At 53.0% G+C, this 24,898-nt stretch overlaps 1 protein-coding gene across 3 annotated transcripts; it reads right to left on the minus strand.

The window, feature by feature from the left end:
• Positions 1–331: 331 nt before the first annotated feature.
• On the minus strand, positions 332–16,902 carry FN3K (fructosamine 3 kinase). 3 transcript variants are annotated; one of them, XM_055240537.2, is made up of 8 exons: positions 14,255–14,750; positions 14,005–14,072; positions 13,759–13,898; positions 13,509–13,660; positions 10,929–11,020; positions 10,440–10,522; positions 2,632–2,754; positions 659–1,251 (listed from the first exon to the last, which is right to left on the minus strand). In XM_055240537.2, exons 4-8 carry the CDS (start codon positions 13,649–13,651, stop codon positions 913–915), a joined length of 780 nt encoding a protein of 259 aa, XP_055096512.1. In that variant the 5' UTR covers positions 13,652–13,660; positions 13,759–13,898; positions 14,005–14,072; positions 14,255–14,750; the 3' UTR covers positions 659–912. The 3 variants fall into 3 exon arrangements, with proteins under 3 accessions (XP_055096510.1, XP_055096512.1, XP_063473249.1); XM_055240535.2 differs by lacking the exons at positions 13,759–13,898; positions 14,005–14,072; positions 14,255–14,750 and adding an exon at positions 16,673–16,902 and having other exon boundaries at positions 332–1,251; XM_063617179.1 differs by having other exon boundaries at positions 13,759–14,750.
• Between the last annotated feature and the right edge of the window lie 7,996 nt (positions 16,903–24,898).

The raw sequence follows: 24,898 nt of genomic DNA on the forward strand, positions 1-24,898 counted from the left end.
CTGAGCCCGCGTGGACAGGGAGGGGCGGGCCCTGAGCACGCGGTTGGGGGCGCGAGGCGATCCCCGAACCCACCCCTCAGAGCCAACCGCCCTGACACCCATTCGCGCCACGCTGGGACCCGCGCGGATCACATGGGCCCCGCGCCGAGTCGTGGCGCGCCCCAGAGCGGGAGCAGGGCCCGGAGGCCGCGGTGGGCGCTGCGCAGACTTTGGCCTTGGCTACCGGGTCCGCGTGCGTTTCCCCTGAATCGCCGCAAAAACGTCAGTGCACAGCTCGCCGTGCGTCTGGCCCTGAAAGCAGCCCCACGCGCGGAGGAAGGAGGCGCAGGACGCCAGCCGAGGCCCGCTGCGGGCTTTATTGGTCTCCAGGATCTGGGAGGGGTCGGGGGACGGGGGACGGGGGGATGGGGACGGGGTGACAGGGACGGGGGGGGACGGGGGCGGGGGGACGGGGGCACAGGGATGGGGGGACGGGGACGGAGACGGACGGGGGCGGGGGGACGGGGGCACAGGGATGGGGGGACGGGGACGGAGACGGGGATGGGATGGGGACGGGGGGGACGGGGACGGGATGGGGACAGGGGGGACGGAGACGGGGACAGGGTGGATGGGGACGGGGACAGGGGGACGGGGGACAAGGACGGGGGAAGGGGATGGGGGGATGAGGGTCAGGGACGGGGGGAAAGGGGGACGGGGACGGGGGGAAAGGGGGACGGGGACACGGGAACGGGGGACAGGGATGGAGTGACGGGGACAGGGGACAGGGGGACGGTGATGGGACGGGGGACGGTGATGGGACAGGGACGGGAGGACGGGGACGGGGGACGGAGACAGAGGGACGGGAAGATGGGGACGGGGGGGACAGGGACGGGGGACGGGGACAGAGGGACAGGGGAAGGGGGGCAGGGGTTGCTACTTGAGCAGCTTCCGCATGGTGCCCAGCGAAGGGCTCCTGTACACCCGCCCGAAGTGGTTCCAGTGGTTCAGGTAGTTAAACAGCTGGTAGAGCAGCAGCCGCTGGTCGAAGCCCGGAGCCTTGGGGATCTTCCGGTGGTAGGCGGTGAAGAAGGATCTGGGGAACCCCCCAAACATCAAGGCGATTGCCAGTTCAAACTCGGAATGGCCATAGAAGGAAGCCGGGTCGTAAATAATGGGCCCCACGTCGTCCTCAGCCACGTTTCCCGACCAGAGATCCCCGTGGAGCAACGCGGGGACAATCTCTAGGCCACAAAACAGATCCGGGATCTTCACCTAGGAGAGCAACGGCTGCAGTTACCGCACTGGCGAGCTGCTTCGGTGTCCAGCCCCAGCACTGCTTGCCAAGCCCACAAACAGGGGCCACCTGACTTCAGGGGAGTCTAGCTTTGTCTAACTTAGGATTTCCTCCTAATTTAGGTCTAGAAGCTCCACACAGCGGAGAACCTCCGAAGTTATAGTTTTAATCGACCCACAGAATAGGAACCAGTGTTGCGCTACCTTAGCAAAGTCTGGCCACTTTTATTTCGCTACACATACATGTCTGCAGGTTTTGTTTGTTTTTGTTGTTTTTTCTTTGAGAGGGAGTCTCGCTCTGTCACCCAGGCTGGAGTGCAGTGGCGCCATCTCGGTTCACTGCAACCTCCGCCTCCCGGATTCAAGTGATTCTCCTGCCTCAGCCTACTGAGTAGCTGGGATTACAGGCCCTCGCCACTACACCCGGCTAATTTTTGTATTTTTAGTAGAGATGGGGTTTCACCATATTGGCCAGTCTGGTCTTGAAATCCTGACCTCAGGTAATCCATCCACCTTGGCCTCCCCAAAGTGCTAGGATTACAGGCTTGAGCCACCGTTCCCAGCCTAGTTTCTTCATTAATAAGTTCAAGTCTCTGATGTATACTCACTCTGGATTGACATGCACATTCTTTTTTAACATTTTGAGAGTTATATTTTGATTTTTTTTTCTTTTTGAGACAGGATCTCACTCTGTCGTCAAGGCTGGAGTGCAATGGTGCAATCTGCACTCACTGCAGCCTCCGCCTCCCAGGTTCAAGCGATTCTCCTGCCTCAGCCTCCCGAGTAGCTGGGATTACAGGCATGCACCACCACGCCCAGTTAATTTTTGCATTTTTAGTAGAGACAGGGTTTCACCATGTTGGCCAGGCTGGTCTCAAACTCCTGACCTCAAGTGATCCACCCACCTAGGCCTCCCAAATGCTGTGATTACAGGCGTGAGCCACTGCGCCCCGCCGAGAATTATGTTTTGAAATCAGTCACTGGATCATCTGGTTCCCACATCTTCCCATGGGAGACGAACAGGATGGAGTGGACAAGTGTTACTGATAGTAAGAACAGTAATCATGGTAAACGCCACCACTTGCAAGCACCTGTGTTTCATGTGCGGAAAGTCTGAGGCTAAATACCTGGTGACCTAGCAGTGGAGAGAGGCACGAGGAGCCAAGTGTGTCTTCACTCCTCACCCCTTTCGGACTCCCTGTCGGGGGAACCCCGTGCCCCTGCCCCCCTTCCTCCCTGATGTGTGCTCCAGGGCTCAGTGTTCCCTGCTCCAGCTCCGTTTTACAGAGAACCCCGCACAAATGCGGTGGGATCATGAGAGGACCACCTCTTTCCCAGAGAAGTCACTGCCGTGCCCACCTGTAGCCGGGACCAGAGTTCTCGTGCCTCTCGGTCAGCATAGTCCTTCTCAATGAGGTCCAGCTGCGCCTGGAGCCGGTGCCGGACGAAAAAGGTCGGCCAGTCATCCTGCCACTCATTCACCTGGGCAACAAGGGAAAAGAGGCCAGTGCTGCAATTTGGAGCCAAGTGCTGCCTAAACCCTAAAAGGACCGTTAAAAACACAGCAAAGATACCTAGTAAGCCAACAAAGGAGGTAAGACAGAAACATAAAATACTCAACCCAGAAGAAGGCAGGTAAAGAGGGAACAAAGGGCAGATGAAACAAGACTCAAAACTAACCATATGACTAAGCACATTAAATACAAATGTCAAAAATAAATACTCTCGGTAAATGACAGATTGGCAGGTTGGAAAAATAAAGCAAATCCAACAATAAGTTATGTGCAAAAAGACATTATCTATTTTTTTTTTTTTTTTTTTTTGAGACGGAGTCTCGCTCTGTCGCCCAGGCTGGAGTGCAGTGGCGCAATCTCAGCTCACTGCAAGCTCCGCCTCCCGGGTTCACGCCATTCTCCTGCCTCAGCCTCTCCGAGTAGCTGGGACTACAGGCGCCCGCCACCACGCCCGGCTAATTTTTTTGTATTTTTATTAGAGACGGGGTTTCACCGTGGTCTCGATCTCCTGACCTCGTGATCCGCCCGCCTCGGCCTCCCAAAGTGCTGGGATTACAAGCGTGAGCCACCGCGCCCGGCCAAGACATTATCTATTAAAAAAAAAAGTTTGAAAGGATAGAAAAGCTATACCATGCTAACACTAGTCAAAAGAAAGCTGGAGGCCAGGCACAGTGGCTCACGCCTGCAATTCCCAGCACTTTGGGAGGCTGAGGTGGGCAGATCCCTTGAGCCCAGGAGTTAAAGACCAGTCTAGGCAACATGGGGAAACTCCATCTCTACTAAAAATACAAAATTAGCTGGGTGTGGTGGCATGGGCCTGTAATCCCAGCTACTCGGGAGGCTGAAGTAGGAGAATCGCTTGAACCCAGAGGCAAAGGTTGTGGTGAGCTGAGATCATGCCACTGCACTCCAGCCTGGGCAACAAGAGCAAAACTCCGTCTCAAAAAAAAAAAAAAAAAAAGCTGGCCGGGCGCGGTGGGTCACGCTTGTAATACCAGCACTTTGGGAGGCCGAGGCGGGCGGATCACGAGGTCAGGAGATCGAGACCACGGTGAAACCCCGTCTCTACTAAAAATACAAAAAATTAGCCGGGCGTGGTGGCGGGCGCCTGTAGTCCCAGCTACTCGGGAGGCTGAGGCAGGAGAATGGCGTGAACCCGGGAGGCGGAGCTTGCAGTGAGCCAAGATTGCGCCACTGCACTCCAGCCTGGGCGACAGAGCAAGACTCCGTCTCAAAAAAAAAAAAAAAAAAAAAAAAAGCTAGAGTGGCTACACTAATACAAGACAAAGTAGATTTCAAAGCAAAGAAAATCAAGTATAGCCATTTCACAAAGGGAGTCGACTAATGAACATAATAAATGCCTACACCTAAATGCCTACACCTCTAAAAACAGAGCTTCAAAATACATAAAAGAACTGCAGGAACCATAGATAAATCCCATATCCTGCTATTGACTCAATGGTGCCCACCCCTATTCCTGCGTTGAAGCCCTAACCCCTAATATGCCTGTATTTGGAGGAAGGGCCTCTTGGATGTAATTAGGGTTGAATAAAATGGTAAGGGTGAGTTATTAATCCAGTAGGATTTAGTGGAGGAATAGAGAGATTTCTCTCTCCATGCACACAAATCTCAATAAATTGAGAAGAAGCATGCAAAGCATAATGAAATTCAATTAGAAGTCAATAGGAAGGCCAGGCCTGGTGGCTCACGCCTGTAATCCCAACACTTTGGGAGGCCAAGGTGGGCGGCTCACGAGGTCAAGAGATCAAGACCATCCTGACCAACATGGTGAAACCCCATCTCTACTAAAAATACAAAAACTAGCTGGGTGTGGCGGTGCCTGCCTGTAGTCCCAGCGACTCAGGAGGCTGAGGCAGGAGAATCGCTTGAAACCAGGAGGCAGAGGTTGCAGTGAGCCAAGATTGTGCCATTGCACTCTAGCCTGGCGACAGAGCGAGACTCCGTCTCAGAAGAACAAAACAAAACAAAATCAATAGGAAAAATTCTGGGAAATCCTCAAATATTTTAAAACTAAACACACTTCTAAAATCTGTGTAAGGAAGACATGTAAAGGAAAATTAGAAAGTGTTTTCAACTGAATGAAAAGCAAAAACACAACTTATAATTTGTGAGACGCCACTAAAGCAGTACTCGGGGAAAATGTATAGCACTAAACGTCTGTGTTAGCAAAGAGCTCACAGTAATGACCCAGCTGCTACCTTAACCAACCAGAAAAAGAAAAGCACATTAAACCTAATGTAAGCAAGAGGCCAGACGCGGTGGCTCACGCCTGTAATCCCAGCACTTTGGGAGGCCAAGGCAGGCAGATCACAAGATCAGGAGTTCGAGACCATCCTGGCCAATGTGGTGAAACCCCATCTCTACTAAAAATACAAAAATTAGCCGGGCATGGTGGCAGGTGCCTGTAGTCCCAGCTGCTTGGGAGACTGAGACAGGAGAATCGCTTGAACCCGGGAGGCAGGGGTTGCAGTGAGCCGAGATCGCACCACTGCACTCCAGCCTACTCAACAGAGTGAGACTCCATCTCAACAACAACAAAAAAGGATAATAAGGAAATTTTTTTTTGAGACCAAGTTTTGTTCTTGTTGCCCAGGCTGGAGTGCAATGGCATGATCTCGGCTCACTGCAACCTCCCTGCCTCCCAGGTTCAAGCAATTCTCCTGCCTCAGCCTTTCGAGTAGCTGGAATTACAAGTGCCCGCCACCATGCCTGGCTAATTTTTCGGTATTTTTAGTAGAGATGGGGTTTCACCATGTTGGCCAGGCTGGTCTCGAACTCCTGACCTCAAGTGATCTGCCCTCCCCCCCGCTCTGCCTCCCAAAGTGCTGGGATTACGGCACGAGTCACCGTGCCCGGCCTCTGAAGGACGCTTCCAAGAAAATACCCGAACAACAAACTAGGAGACATTATTCACAAATCATATATCTGGTGAAAGACTCATATCTTAAATACACAAAGAACTCTCAAAACTCAATAATAAGAAAAAACCCTATTCACAAGCTGGACAAAATAATTGAACACATGGTTCACCAAAGAAGATATTTTGTCAGCAAACAGGCACATGAATAGATGCTTCACATCTTTAGTCATCATGGAAATGCAAAATAGAACCTCAGTGAGATAATATTTCACACCCACTAGGATGGCTGTAATTTAAAACAGAAAATCTCAAGTGTTGACAAGGATGTGGAGGAACTGGAACTCTCATATGCTACTGGTGGGAATGTAACATGGTGCAACCACTTTGGAAAGAGTTTGGTAGTTTCTTTTTTTTTTTTTTTTTTTTTTGAGATGGAGTCTTGCTCTGTCGCCCAGGCTGGAGTGCAGTGGTGAGATCTCAGCTCACTGCAAGCTCCACCTCCCGAGTTCGCTCCATTTTCCTACCTCAGCCTCCCAAGTAGCTGGGACTACAGGTGCCCGCCACCACGCCAGGCTAATTTTTTGTATTTTTTAATAGAGACGGGGTTTCACTGTGTTAGCCAGGATGGTCTCGATCTCCTGACCTTGTGATCCACCCGCCTCGGCCTCCCAAAGTGCTAGGATTACAGGCGTGAGCCACCGTGCCCGGCCAGTAGTTTCTTAAAGAGCTAAATATGGGCCGGGCGCGGTGGCTCACGCCTGTAATCCCAGCACTTTGGGAGGCCGAGGTGGGCGGATCACCTGAGGTCAAGAGTTCGAGACCAGCCTCAACATGGAGAAACCCCGTCTCTACTAAAAATACAAAATTAGCTGGGTGTGGTGGTGCATGCCTGTAATCCCAGCTATTCGGGAGGCTGAGGTAGGAGAATTGCTTGAACCTGGGAGGCGGAGGTTGCAGTGAGCCGAGATCGCGCCATTGCACTCCAGCCTGGGCAACAAGAGCAAAAAACTCCAGCTCCATAAAAAAAAAAAAAAAAAGAAGAAGAAAGAGCTAAATATGGACCCACCATATGACACAGTCGTCCCCCTCCTACGTATTTACCCAAGATAAGTGGAAGCATTTGTCCAGACCAAGATTTGTACACAAAGGTTCACAGCGGCTTTATATGCATGAGCAAAAACTGGAAATGACCCAGAAATCCATCCACATGTGAATGGATAAACAGGCTGTGTTAGATCCATACAGGGGAATGGGTTTTTGACACATGCACCATGGATGTGTATCACGGATGAATATCAAAGGATTTTAGACTTGGATAAATATCAGCATAATTATGCTGAGTGTGAGAAGCAGACAGAAGACAGACATACCACATGATTCTATTTATATTAAATTCCACAAGATGCAAACTAATCTACAGTGACAATACCGATGAATGGTTGCCCAGGGGCAGGGAAGGGCACGAGGAACCTTTTGGGGGTAATCAGTATACTTACCTCGACTGTGGTAAAAGGTTCACAGGTACAAACGTCAAAATGTACCAAATTATACATCTTAAACGGGTGCAATTTATGTCAAATTACACCTCAGTAGGGAAAAATACGAAGCTGATTTTATACAAAGGGTTATTTTGTAAAACTCCTTTGGGGAGGACCGTCCTGGTCAGTGGCCCCCACCAAGACTGTCCCTGCACATGGGTGCTATGGTGACTAGGCCCCTGGGCTCACCCTCTGGTGCTGTGTGCACCTCAAGAGCAGGATGGAAAGGCCCCTCCCCACAGCCTGGCTGTCAGATCCCCAGCTCAGAGGTGCACCGTGCAGCCTCCCGTCATTTCCCATTTGCCTGCCCAAGCTCCCAGCGTCTGAGCTCTGTCCTCTTTCCGGAAGACAACCAGGTTTAGTGCTGGGAGCAGGCGACCAGCCTGGGCTAGCCCAGTCCCGCCACCTTAACAGAGGGGCTGTGATCCTCCAAGTTACCCGGGGAAGGTACCACCTGGGTACACAGCTGGTCCCAATGACCAGGCCTCCCCTGACAGAGGGGCTGCGTCATGATCAGGGCCTGTGGTCTGAAGCCAGACTGAGAGCCGAAGCCCAGCTGCCCCGCTGACAAGCTCCACGGACCCAGGTGTGAACTCTGCACGTCACTTTCCTCATCTATAAAACAGATCAGTGACATTATCTGCCTGGTTACCTGCTAGGGCAAGTGGGTGAGTTGAGTCCGATGAAGCACTTAGAAGGGTGCCTGTATGTGGCAGTGTACAGAGCATGGGGCAAGCACCACAGCCGATCCAGCTGGTGGCCCGAGGGGGCGTTAGTGCCCAGGTGTCTGAGGAGCCCACCGCTCAGCACTGCCCTCCAGTGGCTGCAGCACACACTCCCCCAGGACCCACTGAGCCCTCCCACGGAGTGGGAAGCCTCGGGAACCTGTTGCTGTCTGAGGCACTCAAGCAGGAAGCAGGGCAGGTGTCCTCCCTGGCCCCTTGCCCTTCCTAGCCAGGCTGCACCTGATCCGAGGTGGGTTCCTTGATCCTGGAGTCCGAGCGGCATTGAGGGGCTCCCTGTGCTCCAAACAGACCAGCCGACCAGCCCCCTTCTTGTCTGCTTCACACATAGGGGCTCTGGGTAAGATTTCACTTCATTTCTTTGAAACACCACTCTGCTGGGCCAGCCAAGTCCTGCAGACCCTGCCACTTGCAGCCCTTGACCTCAGCATCCACAGCAGGACCACAAGCTGCACCCAGCCATGCTCACCTGGACCATGAAGAGGGTGCTGCTCACTGGCTGCGGACAGGTGTGTGGCCCCGGGGAGGCAGCTGTGGCTGAGATCTCGGGGGTCTCGGTAAATCTGGTAAGCTCCAGGTGCAGTTCTAGCGAGCCCAGACGTGAGGACTGCCTGTTGGCTGGGAACCCTAAATCTGCTTGGCCTTCATGAGGATCTTGCCCCAAGTGGCCTCCAGCTGGGAGAATCGCCCTCTGCCCACACCAGGGAGAGCTTCGTCATTGTTCACAGGGACCCCACTAGTCAGGATGGTCTTCAACGAGGACACAGATTTGAAGGTCTTCCCTCTTCAAGAAGCAGTGACTTTGAACTAGCTCTTATATAATGGGTGCTGTGTTCCTAACAAAACCAAAATATGGTCCAATATTGGCTTCTTCGAGGGAAGCACAGGGCAGTTGGGCTGTCCAAAGCCTTCTTTGGAACTTCACAGATTTCAAAGATGATGGTTCAAGAGGCCCCAGTATTATTCAGCCATAAAAAGGAACACATAAAGAAACATGTGGCCTAGCCATAGAGTGGAATATTATTCGGCCATAAAAGAATAACATTCTAACACCCACTACAACATGGAAGAGCCATGAAACATGATGCTGAGTGAAAGATACAAAAGGTCACATATTAGGCCGGGCACAGTGGCTCACTCTTGTAATCTCAGCACTTTGGGAGGCCAAGGCGGGCGGATCACAAGGTCAGGAGATCGAGACCACGATGAAACCCCGTCTCTACTAAAAATACAAAAAAATTAGCCGGGCCTGGTGGCGGGCGCCTGTAGTCCCAGCTACTCGGATAGGCTGAGGCAGGAGAATGGCGTGAACCCGGGAGGCAGAGCTTGCAGTGAGCCGAGATTGCGCCACTGCACTCCAGCCTGGGCGACACAGCGAGACTCCGTCTCAAAAACAAAAAACAAAAGGTCACATATTATGTGTTTCCACTCATATGAAATATCTAGAAAATTCAAAGAGACAGAAGGTACATTAGAGGTTGCCAGGGAGCAGGGAAGGGAGAAATGGGGAGTGACTGCTAATGGGTTCTGCTTTAGGATAATGAAAATGTTCTGGCCAGGCATGGTGGCTCACACCTGTAATCCCAGCACTTTGGGAGGCCAAGGTAGGTGGATCACCTGAGGTCGGGAGTTCAAGACCAGCCTGACCAACATGGAGAAACCCCGTCTCTACTAAAAATACAACATTAAGGCCAGGCGCGGTGGCTCATGCCTGTAATCCCAGCACTTTGGGAGGCCGAGGAGGGCAGATCACCTGAGGTCAGGAGTTCGAGACCAGCCTGGTCAACATGAAACCCCGTCTCCACTAAAAATACAAAAATTAGCTGGGTGTGGTGGTGCATGCCTGTAATCCCAGCTACTTGGGAGGCTGAGACAGGAGAACTGCTTGAACCCAGGAGGCCGATGTTGCGGTGGGTCAAGATCGCGCCATTGCACTCCAGCCTGGGCAACAAGGGCAAAACGCCATCTCAAAAAAAAAAAGAAAAGAAAGAAAATTTTCTGGAGTTGAACAGCAGTGATGGTTGCACACCATTGTGATGCACTAAAAACCAATTAATTCTAATCCTTTAAAATGGTGGATCTTATGTGAATTATATTTCAATTATATCTAAATAAATAATAATCTGTAAAGGCCTCAGGAGAGAAGCTGAGTAATCAGGACTTAATCCCTGACTTTGCACACTACCCGTCACCCACTGTCTCCAGTCCCTCAGACTCATCAGGAGCCTTGTGCAACACAACCTTTGCACCCGAGGCTCCCTCTGCTTGGAATGCTGATCTGCCTGCCCCGGCATGTCCCATGAGCCTGCCCAGCTCAGCCCAGTGACCCTCAGCGTCTGCTCTCCCCATTCCAGGTATCACAGCTTCTACTCTGCTTTCAGAAATCAAGTAGTCAATCTTGCTGGTGCCTGGGGGATTGGCATTCTGTCACATATAAAGAGTGGGTGACCAGCATTAAGGCATCGGGGAACACCCTCACCCAGGCACTCACCTGCGGGATGAAGCCGCAGCATGTCACCTTGTGGAAGCCGAACTTGTTCACATACTGAGGCTCAGCACCCTCACCTCCTCGGCCTGTTGACAGAGATCCTTGGCCTGAAGGAGCTGTTTGTCTTTCTCTTAAATGCCAGACCTCAGCACAGCATCAGTACAAGCCTGGGCTACGCATGCTAGAATATAAGTGGTCTGAGGATGTACTACATACAGTAGCAATTAGTCAATATATGGATCTGCCAGGACACTCCTACCTCAAGCACACTAGACAGCAGGGCTGGGTATAAAAGGGATCATGTGCCAATTCTACTAGCTTATCAGCTACATCAAAATTCTTATTTAATAATCTCATTTTCATAATGTAGTGTAAAGAGAGACGGTATACAACTCAACCTATTATCGAAATGCCACCAAGAAGTACCATGAGCACCAATCTAGGGTAGACAATGTGGCTGGGTCAAGGGTACCCAAAGCAATATGAACATACCCACTGTGTTCTCCTCCTCCTTCAACTTCTCCCTGAGCTTCTGGTTGTAAAGATGCAAATCTGCCATCTGCTCTCCAAGTTTTGATGCTTGACTGAGGAAAGAAGAAATGCAGCTAATTAAAATAACAAATAATAAATAACACCACCCAGTTTGTTCCATTTTGAGAAATGTTTTAAATACATTGAAAACTACTCTCCATTCTTTAAACAGTAAAAAGTGAACACCAGGCGATGACTCTTTCTTTTCCTTTTTCTTTCTTTTCTGGGGCCAGGCCTTGCTCTGTCATCCAGGCTGGAGTGCAGTGGCACAATCATGGCTCACTGCAGCCTTGACTTCTAGGGCTCAAGCAATCCTCCCACCTCAGCCTCACAACTAGCTGAGACCACACGCCTGTGCCACCATTCCTGGCTTTTTTTTTTTTTTTTTTTTTTTATAGAGATGGGGTCTCCTCCTGCCTCGGCTTTCCAAAATACTGGGATTACAGGTGTGAACCACCATGCCTAGCATTGGCAAAGACTCTTTCCAGAAAATAAAATCATGTAATCACAAAGAGGAATTAACCAAGTGAGCTTCAACAGAAGTCTTAGGAGGTACCAGGAATTAAGGGAGGAGTGCTAAAAAGGAATGAGAAGTGAAAATGCAAGGCCAGGCACAGTGGCACAGTGGCTCAGGCCTAAGGTACCAGCACTTTGGGAGGCTGGGGTGGGAGGACTGCATGAGGCCAGAAACTGAAGACCAGTCTGGGCAACACAGTGAGATCCCATCTCTACAAGAAATTTAAAAATTAAAAAAAAAAAAATTCAGCTACAAAATTTTGTGAAAACCAATGTAAATCACATATAGGAAAAAGACTGGGGACCAGGCAAGGTGGCTCATGCCTATAATCCCAGCACTTTGGGAAGCCAAGGCGGGCAGATCATGAGGTCAGGAGTTCAAGACCAGCCTGGCCAATATGGTGAAACCCCATCTCTACTAAAAATACAAAAATTAACTGGGCATGGTGGCGGGCACCTGTAATTCCAGCTACTTGAAAGGCTGAGGCAGGAGAATTGCTTGAACCCGGGAGGCAGGGAGGTTGCAGTGAACCTAGACCGCGCCACTGCACTGCAGCCTGGGCAACAGAGTAAGACTGTGTCTCGGCAGGGCGCAGTTCACGCTTGTAATCCCAGGACTTTGGGAGGCCAAGGCGGGCGGATCACGAGGTCAGGAGATCGAGACCACAGTGAAACCCCGTCTCTACTAAAAATACAAAAAAAAAATTAGCCGGGCGTGGTGGTGGGCGCCTGTAGTCCCAGCTACTCGGAGAGGCTGAGGCAGGAGAATGGCGTGAACCCGGGAGGCGGAGCTTGCAGTGAGCCGAGATCGCGCCACTGCACTCCAGCCTGGGAGACAGAGTAAGACCCTGTCTCAAAAAAAAAAAAAAAAAAAAAAAAAAAAGACTGTCTCAAAAAAAAAAAAAAAAAAGGAAAGAAAAAGATGGACTGGGTGTGGTGGCTCACGCCTGTAATCCCAGCACTTTGGGAGGCTGAGGCGGGTGGATCATGAGGTCAGCAGATCAAGACAATCCTGGCTAACATGGTGAAACCCCATCTCTACTAAAAATACAAAAAATTAGCGGGGCGTGGTGGCGGGCACCTGTAGTCCCTTCTACTCGGGAGGCTGAGGCAGGAGAATGGCGTCAACCCGGGAGGCAGAGTTTGCAGTGAGCCGAGATCGCGCCACTGCACTCCAGCCTGGGTGACAGAGCAAGACTGTCTAAAAAAAAAAAAAAAAAAAAAAAAAAAAAATTAGCTACGTGAGGTGGTGGGGTGCCTGTAATACCAGCCACTCGGGAGGCTGAGACAAGAGAATTGCTTGAACCGAGGAGGCGGAGTTTGCAGTGAGCCAAGATTGCATCACTGCACTCCAGCCTGGGAAACAGAGCAAGACTCCGTGTTGGAAAATAAAATATGATAAAAATAAAGTACAAAGCAAATTATGGGTTCAAATATACTTATTTTGGCCAGGTGTGGTGGCTCAGGCCTGTTACCCCAGCACTTTGGGAAGCCGAGGTGGGTGGATCACTTGAAGTCAGAAGTTTGAGACCAACCCGGCCAACATGGTGAAACCCCATCTCTACTAAAAATACAAAAATTAGCCGGATGTGGTGGCGGACACCTGTAGTCCCAGCTACTCAGGAGGCTGAGGTGGGAGAATCATTTGAACCCCAGGAGCAGAGGCTGCAGTGAGCCAAGACTGCACCACTGCACTGCACTCTAGCCTGGGCAACAGAGTGAGACTGTGTTTCAAAAAATAATAACAATTATATATATATATATAATGCAGCCTCATTACAGCCAAACTTATCTAGGAAAAACAGCCATATACCAGAAAGCAGTAACTTTTTATCTCCATTAAGAATGGCAGGGTGGAACTCTCAGCCCTGCCTCTGATAACTGGGCAGTTGTGTGGACGGCTCAGCCACAGGCTTCTCCCTGTTTCTGTCTCCCTCCCCCTCTCTATCCCTTTCTGTCTCTCTCTGTCTCTGAGTCTCTCTCTGCCTGTACACATGTGTGCATATGGGTCTCACACATACTCACCTGCTCAAGCTCCTCATCTTCAAATGCTCCATCACAAAGGCGGCCCCACCTCCCGGCAGGTCGATGACCTTCATGGGCCTCGGCACCCGCACCAGGCCCGTGCTCCGGAGGGCCTCCAGGCTGGCCACCTCCCCCTCAAACATCTGCCGGGCCTGCATCCAGACCACAGCCTTGTCAGCCCTGTTGACTCAGCCAGGGCTTCTGCCCACTGGGCCTTTGACAGAAGCTCCCACGTGGGAGTTACAAGGACCTTCAGTCACTGATAGCTGGCTCTGGCTGGGAGCTGGCATCCACCGCAGAGGGCAGGGTGCAGAGGGGCCCCCCCGTCGGAGACGAGAGGCTGCAAGGCTGAGGCTGAGCCTGGGGCGTGAGGGGTGTGGGGTCTGCAGGCTGCGACAGGAGGATGCACAGGCCACGTGTGGGCGCCAGGGAGCACTGAGGGCGTGGGAAGGTGTGAATGAACCAAGGTCCAGAGCTGGACCCCAGGCTTACCCACTTTCCTTGCTGCCTCTTAGGGTGTGGCAGCCACAGCAGAGGCATTGGTGGAACTGACTTGGGCACACACTTCGGGCAGGGAAGAAAAGGGCCGGCCCATCAGGAGGGGCCTCAGGTCCAGGACAGGGGCTGGGAAGGTAAAAGGTGCCGCAAAACCCAGCCAGCCCCCAACGCCTCCCATGGGACCTAGGCTTTCCTGTTTCTGAAATATTCCCACAAACATTCCAGTTTTAAGTTAGGTGAACTCTCACCTCACGTACACTACACGTTGGTTGAAAACATGCATTGATGAATGTGGTCTGTGAATACCTCGGCCTATAGAATTGCATATTTGTTTGTTTTGAGACAGGGTCTCGCTCTGTCACCCAGGCTGGACAGCAGTGGCATGATCTCGGCTCACGGCAGCCTCCGCCTCCTGGGTTCAAACAATTCTCCTGCTTCAGCCTCCTGAGTAGCTGGGATTACAGGTGTGGGCCACCCCACCCCGCTCTTTTTTTGCATTTTTACTAGAGATGGAGTTTCACCGCTGCGTGAAGTGGCTCACACCTGTAATCCCAGCACTTTGGGAGGCCAAGATGGGCGGATCATGAGGTCAGGAGATCGAGACCATCCTGGCTAACACGGTGAAACCTCGTCTCTACTAAAAATACAAAAAATTAGCCAGGCAAGGTGGCAGGCGCCTGTAGTCCCAGCTACTCGGGAGGCTGAGGCAGGAGAATGGCGTGAACCCGGGAGGCAGAGCTTGCAGTGAGCCGAGATTGCACCACTGCACTCCAGCCTGGGCGACAAGACAAGACTCTGTCTCAAAAAAAAAAGAGAGAGATAGAGGTTCACCATAATGGCCAGGCTGGTCTCGAACTCCTGGCCTCAAGTGATCCACCTGCCTCAGTCTCCCAAAGTGTAGGATTGCATGTTTAAAAAAAAACAAACCTCATGAATGAGACCAAAGCATCTGCTGGTGCATAGGAACAGAACGCCCTTTCCTTCAAAGTACCCCAGCGAAAGCCTAGGCACAGCCTCCCCAGCCTGGCAGCCCTGGCCAGCCTGCACCCAGGGTGGGTGTGAGCGTCCACAGGTGGGAGGGCGGCCGGCACACCCCAGCCCTGCTCCAGGGCGAGCCCCCCATGCATCAGGCCAGGAACTCCCAGCTTTGGGGCTGCTAAGCTCCAGTGGCCCCAGCATCACCTGCTCTGGTGCATGGACTGAGCAGCTACTGTGTGCAGGCCCCTGGCAGGGGTGGGAGGGAAGAGCTTTCAGGACCAGCTGAGGAAGTTTCCCAGGGCCCGTGAAAAGCCTGAACCAACAACTGCTTCCCTGTGAGTGGGACTCCCCACTTTGGGGGATTTGGGTTCTGAGCCGGCAGAGCAGGTGATGCCGGAGGATCCCATCGCACGCCCAGGGTGCATGGCTCTGACATTCCTCCTACCAGCACCCCTGCTGCCCCTCAGAGAGCACCCCCACCAGAGTGTGCAGGGCCTTCTGAGCCCACTCGGGCCGGGAGGGCACCCAGGCCTGCCTTTCCCCACCTGCCGGCTCTCAAGGCTGAAGCTAATCTTCTCCACTTCCTCCATTAACATTTTCCATACTTTTTTTTTTTTTGAGACGGAGTTTCGCTCTTGTTGCCCAGGCTAGAGTGCAATGGTGCGATCTTGGCTCACTGCAACCTCCACCTCCCGGGTTCAAGCAGTTCTCCTGCCTCAGCCTCCCGAGTAGCTGGGATTACAGGCATGCACCACCACCTCGGCTAATTTTGTATTTTTAGTAGAGACGGGGTTTCTCCATGTTAGTCAGGCTGGTCTTGAACTCCCGACCTCAGGTGATCCACCTGCCTCGGCCTCCCAAAGTACTGAGATTACAGGCGTGAGCCACCGCGCCCGGCCTTTTTTTTTTTTTTTTTTTTTTTGAGATGGAGTCTCACTCTGTCTACCCAGGCCGGAGTGCAGTGGCACGATCTTGATCTTGGCTCACTGCAACCTCTGCCTCCCGGGTTCAAGCGATTCTCCTGCCTCAGCCTCCCCAGTATCTGGGATTACAGGCCCGTGCCACCACACCCGGCTAATTATTGCATTTTTTAGTAGAGACGGGGGTTTCTCCATGTTGGCCAGGATGGTCTCGAACCCATAACCTCAGGGAACCACTCACCTCGGCCTCCCAAAGTGATGGGATTACAGGTGTGAACCACCACGCCTGGCCTTCCATACATTCTTAAACAGAACTATTTTCAGCAGGAGATAGAAATCAGGTCTAAACACAGGCAAGGCCTGTGGGAAGGAGAACGCTGGCCTGGCCCGTGGGGTCCCTGCCAGGGGCCCAGCCATGTCTCTGCTTCTTCCCCACTGCCAGGAGGACGGTGGGCTGAGAGGGGCGGCCCAGAGCTGAGCCAGGGACCCCAAGCCTCACATCCGCCGACACTTGCTGGATAGAAAAGTTAAAACCACCCCCACCACCCCCGAAAGCCTGTGCGCTGCGCACGGAGGGCCAAAGGAAGGTCACGGGTCGTGCAGACACAAACCTTCACAGAACGCTTGAGCCGGGCTCACTCAGCAGGTGCCACCTCCCAAGGGCCAAAGCTGACCCCTCCCCAGGCCCAGCCCCAGGAAATGCGTCTGCCCCCGACCCCTCCGCCTCCCCAGGCCCCGCAGAGCCCCCGCCTGCGCACGGGCCAGCACCTGCGTCTTGCGGTTGACTTTGACGAACACGGGGCCTGCGTCCGTGTCGTAGGCTCGGCCCTCGCTGATGCTGTAGGCGCCGGGGCTGCCGAAGGCCCGCAGGGTCGCGGTGCGCAGCTCCGCGCGCAGCAACTGCTCCATGGTGTGCGGAGCGCGGGACTTTCTGCTCGCTCGGAAGCCCGGGTCGTCCGTGGCGCTGCGGGGCGGGGCGGGACCGCGCGGCGCGTGACCCCGGGCGGTGGGAGGGGCGGCCACGGGCGGGCTCGCCGCGCGCTCCCCGCGCGCTCCCCGCGTTCGTCCGGCTTCACGCTTCCTGCACCCGGGATTCGGGGGAAGGAGCCGGGGATCCGCGCAGCTCTTCGCGGGCGCGCTGGGGCCTGAGCTCCCTGCAGGGACCCGGTATCCCTGCCCCAAGGCGGACGCAGGTCCGGCCCTCGGCCTGGGCGCGGGTCACAGGCCTGGCCCACACTGCAGACCAGGCCGGGCCCAGCGGCCCCCGTGATGACGTGGGGCTTGCGCACGGGGGTGCCAGGTGCCATTCGGAGAGGCTGACGTGGGGGCTCCGATGGCACGCGCTGACCTGGCCCAGGGTGGGGCCGCTGATTCCAGGACGTCCTGGGAAAGGGACTTGAGACACAGGAATGCCCACGCTCGCCCATGCATGCATACACGTGGGTACACACGCGTGCACACGAGCAGGTGCGCACCTGAGCCCAGTCCATGCTGAAGTCATTTGATGTGAGGTTTTTTTTTTTATTGTTTTTTGTGTTTTTAAGAGATGGAGTCTCACTCTGTCTCCCAGGCTGGAGTGCAGTAGCGTGATCTTGGCTCACTGCAACTTCTGCCTCCTGGGTTCAAGGGATTATCCTGCCTCAGCCTCCCGAGTAGTTGGGATTACAGGCGCCGCCAACCACGCCCAGCTATAGTTTTTTTTGGGGGGGGGCGGACGGAGTCTGGCTCTGTCGCCCAGGCTGGAGTGCAGTGGCACAATCTCGGCTCACTGCAAGCTCCGCCTCCCAGGTTCACGCCATTCTCCTGCCTCAGCCTCTCCGAGTAGCTGGGAGTACAGGCGCCTGCCACCACGCCCGGCTAATATTTTTGTATGTTTTAGTAGAGACAGGGTTTCACCATGTGAGCCAGGATGGCCTCGATCTCCTGACCTCGTGATCCGCCCGCCTCGGCCTCCCAAAGTGCTGGAATTACAGGCGTCAGCCACCGTGCCGGGCCTGCCCAGCTACATTTTGTAGTTTTAGTAGACACGGGGTTTCCTCATGTTGGCCAGGTGACCTGCGTGCCTCAGCCTCCCAAAGTGCTGGGATTACAGCCGTGAACCACCGTGCCCAGCCATGCATGAGGTTTTAATCAATAAATCTGGTTTTTGGGGGCCCCAACAATTGTCTTTTCCCACAGAGATGCAGGGGTCCTGCTGCAGGGAGGGAGCCTTTGGGAGCTGCCTATCCCCGCCATCATGCCCACTTGTTCAGCTGAGCTGGAGTCCTTGGGAGGCTCCTTAACTCCTACATCTGGCACCTCGGCCAGGATCACTGGAACCTGGGCTTAGCAGTCGCTGCCAAGCAGGACACGTCCATGCGGCCTCCTGGTGTGGCCTGAGCTTCCCTGAACATGGAGGACAGGTTCCAAGAGTGAGTACTGGGAGAGCCAGGGCTCCCAGAGAACTGGCAGAAGCAAAGGCCTTTTCTGACCAGGCCTCAGAAGCCACACGCCATCATTTCCACCTCCTTCCATTGGCCTCCAAAGCCGCAATCAAGGCAAGGGGATCCGCAGCCACCTCTTTTATTTTTGAGACAGGGTCTTGCTCTGTCACCCCGGCTGGAGTGCAATCTCGGCTCACTGCAACCTCCACCTCCCGCGTTCAAGCGATTCTCCTACCTCAGCTTCCTGAGTAGCTAGGATTACAGGTATGCGTCACCACGCCCCGCTAATTTTTGTATTTTTAGTAGAGACGGGGTTTCACCATGTTGGTCAGGATGGTCTCAAACTCCTGGCCTCAGGTGATCTGCCTGCCTCAGCCTCCCAATGTGCTGGGATTACAGGTGTGAGCCATGGCACCCGACCAAGCAGCCACCTCATGACAAGAGTGGCAAGGCTGCCGCAGAACAGCAGGTAGGACAGGAGGATGGCTGTGCTGTCTGTAGAAAGGGCATGTGCCAGTCCCTGGCTTTTGCTCATCTGAAGCCCACCCTGCTATTGCATCTTGACAGAAGGTTCATGACAGGCCAATGTGAGCCCTTGTACATCTGTAAATTTCTTTATTCCTAGTTGAGAGTTTGGCTGGGTATCAAATTCCAGCTTGGAGATCAGACTGTGCTCTTTAGGAACCAAGAAGGTGCCATGGCTTGCCAGCTCCAGTTTTGATGTTGAGAAGCTTATGGCCATTTTGGTTCTTATTCTTTATGTGGAAACTTCTATCTCTGCAGGCTTTTAGGGTCTTCTCTGTGACACCAGTGAAAAATTCCCCAGGGAGGTGTTACGGTGAGTCTCCTGTCATCCCCTGAACAGGACTGTTGGGTCCTCCAATCCTGGGACAGCTTTTAGCTCTTTATGGCGTTCTCCCTCTGTTTTCTTGGTTCTCTTTTTTTGGAATTCCAACACTGTGGTCTAGAGTCAGTCCTCTCTGTTATCTTCTCAAAGCCCCTTGTAATTTTTCTTCATACAACTCATGAGTCTACAGTCAGATATTAGGCGTCACACAGAGAACCGTACGAGTGCTCAGGGCTCTCAGTGAGAAGAGGTGCCTGAATGAAGAAACAGATACGCAGGCACTAGGCTAGGAAGTCCTCTATGTGGGGGGTTAAGAGCTGTTGAAGATTCAAGGGCAGGGCACTTAAGTGATCCCAAGTTTCTTAGAGGATTAGTAGTGTAAATTGTATGGTGTGCAAATACTATTTTTAAAACGACCTGTATCAGCTGGTTGCAGTGGCTCATGCCTGTAATCCCAGCTCTCTGGGAGGCCGAGGTGGGTAGATCACAAGGTCAGGAGTTCAAAACCAGCCTGGTCAACATGGTGAAACCCTATCTCTATGAAAAATACAAAAAAATTTTAGTCGGGCATGGTGGCACACACCTGTAATCCCAGTTACTTGGGAGGCTGAGGCAGGAGAATTACTTGAGCCTGGGAGTGGAGGTCGTAGTGAGCCGAGATCACACCACTGCATTCCAGCCTGGGTGACAGAACAAGACTCCGTCACAAACAAAACAGAACCTGCCTTCTGTCCGGTTTCCCGTTCTGGGAGTGGTACCACCCATCTTTTTCCCCGTCTGCCAGGATGTCTTAGCACAGGGCCTGGTCTGCGGTGCTGGTCAGATCTCGGGGCCACGCATGCTTGTGATCCTACCATCAGCCCAGAGGAGAGGCGTGGACGGAGTAGAGGTGGGATGTGGACCTCAAGCTGGAGGAATCAAGGAGGACTCAAGAAAGGGGCCTGGCACAGACATGGGCAGGGTGTGGGGAGACCACAGGACAGAGCTGAGCCTGGCTACAGAGCCGGCGCCACCCAGGCCTGGGGTGTGGGCTCGATGAAGAAAGTCCGAGAACAATATCCCAACCTCATCCACCCTCCCCATCTCCTCTCGGCTCCCCTGAGCCACCCAAAGCAGAGGCCAGCTGGTTAATGGAATGATTGAGGCAGAGGCATGGACGGGTGGACGTGGGATGTGCAGAAGCGGCACAGGCCTCAGGCGTGGACGGGTGGTGGGTTGTGCAGAAGTGGCACAGGCCTCAGTGAAATACATGGGCGAGCCGGTGGCACTGCTCCCTCTCTCTCACCACCCTGTCCTGGCCCCTCCATGGCTCCCGGGCCTTTGGCCTTCTCACAGTCCTGCTTACCCACTCACAGGAAAGCCCCCCAGCCCTTTCCCTGCCGCCTGGAATTCTCCCTCCAATTTACCCCTTACAGAGCACCCTTACGTCATCTTTCCAAGATACAGGTCTTCGCCACCCTGAGATGGAGTCTTGCTCTGTCCGCCAAGTTGGAGTGCAGTGACGCGATCTCGGCTCACTGCAACCTCCACCTCCCGAGTTTAAGCAATTCTCCTGCCTCAGCCTCCCGAGTAGCTGAGATTGCAGGCGCACATTGCCACGCCCAGCTAATTTTCGTATTTGTGGTAGAGACAGGGTTTTGCCATGTTGGCCAGGCTGGTCTCGAACTCCTGACCTCAGGTGATCCGCCCGCCTTGGCCTCCCAAAGTGCTGGGATGACAGGCGTGAGCCGCCGCGCCCAGCTGCTTTAGGTGCACTTTCATTAAAAGGATGCAAAGTAAAATGCTCTGGGACAGAAAGCTTGACTTCAGGTATCTAAAGACTCACTTCTGTGGAAAAGCTGATGCCCTGATAGTGTTAGATTAGGTGTTTTGATATAATCCTACTTACAGTAAGAAATAAAAAGTGGAGCCACATTGCCCCCAAGATCCCAAAGATGAGAACTGAGAGTCCTGGATGGGAGTTCAGGGCAACCACCATTTCCCTGGACTTCCTCCCCGGAGGTCCTAGCGATGCTCACGGCTGCCCCAAAGAGAACAAACCTCTTCCAGCTCTTCCCTTGACCGAGGAGTCTCAGATCTGTGTCCAGAGCCCAGTCCCTCTGTGTTTTCAGATGCCAACACAACAGCCTGCAAGGGCACAGCACACAGCTATCACGTAAAACTATGCCTCCAGGCCGGGCGCAGTGGCTCTAATCCCAGCACTTTGGGAGGCCGAGGCGGGTGGATCATGAGATCAGGAGTTCAAGACCCACCTGGCCAAGATGGTGAAACCCCGTCTCTACTAAAAATACAAAAAAAAATTAGCTGGGCATGGTGGCAGGTGCCTGTAATCCCAGTTACTCGGGAGGCTGAGGCAGGAGAATCGCTTGAACTTGGAGGGTGGAGGTTGCGGTGAGCCGAGATGTCACCACTGCACTCCAGCCTGGGCGACAGAGTGAGACTCCATCTCAAAAACAAAAAACTATGCCTCCAAATCAGAACCTATCCCCTCCCCCATCTCTTCCAGCTGAGCCAGCCCAGAAAACAGCACAGCTTTGGATGAGAAGTTCATCCTCTGATGACATGCGTATGGTCTCACGGACAGAACAATCCAGAAAAATCGACTCTGAGTAGCTGCAGGGGCATCTATGGTGCCTGAAGCCTATAGGATTTTGATAGCCCTTTATGAAAAAGTGTGTATATATATAAATATATAATACGCATATAATACAAAATTAGGTATTTTAGAATAAGCATTGCATCAACTTACGAATTTAAAATGCTGACATGGGGCCGGACGCGGCAGCTCACACCTGTAATCCCAGAACTTTGGGAGGCCGAGGTAGGTGGATCACTTGAGGTCAGGAGTTCGAGACCAGCCTGACCAACATGGTGAAACCCCGTTTCTACTAAAAATATAAAAATTAGCCAGGCATGGTGGCAGGTGCCTGTAATCCTAGCTACTGGGGAGGCTGAGGCAGGAGAATCCCTTGAACCTGGGAGGCGGAGACTGCAGTGAGCTGAGATCGTGTCACTGCACTCCAGCCTGGGCGACAGAGTGAGACTGTCTAAAAAAAATTAAAATTAAATAAATAAGAAAATAAAAAATAAAAAGCTGACACATACCGCAGCATTGCAAAATCTGAAAACTACCACACTACTGTTTACCATTTCGACACCCGAGACACCCCTCCTGATGGTTCCGTTTGCTGCGCTCTCGGCGACAGCCTCTCACAAGGTGCAGCCCTGCCACGTCATCAAGGAAGAGAAGGCCACTGCCTCTGGAGGACCGAACCATCCTTCCCGTCAACCACTCGGGGAGGCTCTCATCACTGGTGATGTGCTGATGCAGAATGACGTCCAGGGCCCCAGGCACCTGATGTGCCGACGCAGAATAACGATGCCCGGGCCTCAGGCACCTGATGTGCTGAACGGAAGGATGATGTCAGGGCCTTGGGCACTCAATGCTGTGCTCACGCAGAACCACGTCCAGGGCCCCAGGCACCTTGCAGCACTGGCCCTTCCTTGTGACTGGCACAGCCCCCAGGAGGATTCTGTCAGGGGAGGGAGTCTGGGTCATCCTCCTTCTTGGGCAGTCCGGCCGTCCTGTCAGCTCCTCCACTGACCAACAACCCAGGGAAGCTGCCTCACACTCTCCAAATGGAGCAGCATCCGGAGCCGAAAGCTGTTCACCTTCTCAGGGCTATGTGGTTCTAAGCACTGATCGTTTATGTAAAATACAGGAATAGGAAATGGAGACTCTTCTTTTCCGATTCTCTTTATTTATTTTAGAGATGAGGTCTCATTATGTTGCCCAGGCTGGTCTCAAACTCCTGAGCTCAAGCGATCCTCCCGCCTCGGCCTCCTCCCAAAGCGCTGGGATTACAGGTGTGAGCCGCACGTCCAGCCTTCTCTTCTGATTTCCTGAATCTGAACGGATCCACATTCCATCCAGTTTCCTGGCCCGACGGCCATTCTGCGCCTACATGACTAACCACAGAAGGAAGGAGCCTGGGTTGTGCTTCCCAGACGGTTTCAGTTGTGGATTCATCATCTCTGCGGAAGGCCTCAGGCCTGGCAGCCGCCAAAACCAAAACCCTCCTGGAAACCGACTGCATCGCTCCGTAGGACCTACCCGGTGGGGAGCCAAGCGGCACAGGCGCCGTGGGGATGGACCTACTCGGCTGGGGGGAGTCGAGCGACACTGTGCCCTCGGGATAGACCTACCCGGCGGGGAGTCGAGCGACACAGGCGCCGTCGGGATGGCACCACTTTGGGCCGTCCCTTTTCTTGGGAACACTTACCTTCTTCCCCGGGTCAAAGTAACAAGCTGCAGCCCTGGCCAACGGTAGCAGGACCTGTCAGGTTGGAAACTGACCACACTCACGGTCCTTCCTCACTCCACACAAAAACCAGCATTCTAAAGGAACTCGGTTCTGTTCTGCCTTCTGCTGAGGGGCCCTGACTTACAACAGAAACAAGCAAACAAGACGAGTAATCAATCCATCTCCTTCAGCCCAGTTCATGACACCCTGGGTGACCCCTCAAACACAGGTGTTTGCCAAGTTCACCAAGTGGCTTCTTTCCCCAAAGGTAATTGTACAGCTACTTTCATTCTCCCTTTAATGTCTTCCACAGGGTGAATAAGAATGGCAGCTAGGCTGCATCTCGGGTCAAATATCACACAGTTCTTAGGCTAGTCCTGCTCTTACTTTGAAGCTCTGAGCTATCCTTTTATCCTAACAAAAAGACAAGGTTAAAAAGAGTTTTTTTAAGAAACAATAGTTGGGCCAGGGATGGTGGCTCAGGCCTGTAATCCCAGCACCTTGGGAGGCTAGGAGTTCAAGACTAGCCTGGCCAAGATGGCAAAATCCCATCTCTACTAGAAATACAAAAATTAGCCAGGTGTGGCGGCACACACCTGTAATCCCAGCTACATTGGGAGGCTGAGGCAGGAGAATCCCTTGAACCCAGGAGGCAGAGGTTGCAGTGAGCTGAGATCGCACCACTATACTCCAGCCTGGGTGACAGAGCAAGACTCCATCTCAAAAAAAAAAAAAAGAAACAGTTGGGAGGCTAAGGCGGGTTGACTGCCTGAAGTCAGGAGTTGGAGACCAGCCTGGGCAACATGGTGAAACCCTGTCTCTACTAAAAATACAAAAATTAGCCAGCGTGGTGACACATCGGCTATTCCAGCTACTGGGAGGCTGAGACATGAGAATTGCTTGAGCCCAGAAGGCGGAGGGCGGAGGTTGCAGGGAACGGAGATCGCACCATTGCACTATTCCAGCTTGGAAACACTGAGACTCTGCCTTAAAAAAAAAAAAAAAACAAAGAAAGAACGGTTGGGTCAGGCATGGTGGCTCAGGCCTGTAATCCCAGCACTCAGGAGGCTGAGGTGGGAGGATTGCTTGAGCTCAGGAGTTCGAGACCAGCCTGCGCAACATGGCAAAACCTCATCTCTACTAAAAATACAAAAATTAGCCAGGTGTGGTGGTGCACGCCTGTAGTTCCAGTTACTCGAGAGGCTGAGATGGGAGGACTGCTATAACCTGGGAGTTTGAGGCTGCAGTGAGCTATGATCATGCCACTGCACTGCAGCTTAGGCAACAGAACAAGATCGTGTCTCTAAAAACAACAAAAACACTAGTTGTACCTGTCTGTCGCACCATATTACAAAAGCTCTTCAGCAAACAACTAAGATAAATACTGAATTACAATAAATGAGGGAAATATACACTCTTG

This window comes from Symphalangus syndactylus, chromosome 14 (genome assembly GCF_028878055.3).
Source record: "Symphalangus syndactylus isolate Jambi chromosome 14, NHGRI_mSymSyn1-v2.1_pri, whole genome shotgun sequence".
Taxonomy (NCBI): domain Eukaryota; kingdom Metazoa; phylum Chordata; class Mammalia; order Primates; family Hylobatidae; genus Symphalangus; species Symphalangus syndactylus.

What these genes read in the sequence shown, in the direction of transcription:
- FN3K (XM_055240535.2), bottom strand. Translation starts at nt 16,813, where the DNA reads ATGGAGCAGTTGCTGCGCGCGGAGCTGCGCACCGCGACCCTGCGGGCC. An exon ending in AAGATGAGGAGCTTGAGCAG is followed by an intron (nt 11,021 to 13,508) that starts GTGAGTATGTGT and finishes TTCTTTCCTCAG; the next exon opens with TCAAGCATCAAAACTTGGAG. An exon ending in GCTGCGGCTTCATCCCGCAG is followed by an intron (nt 2,755 to 10,439) that starts GTGAGTGCCTGG and finishes CTTGTTGCCCAG; the next exon opens with GTGAATGAGTGGCAGGATGA.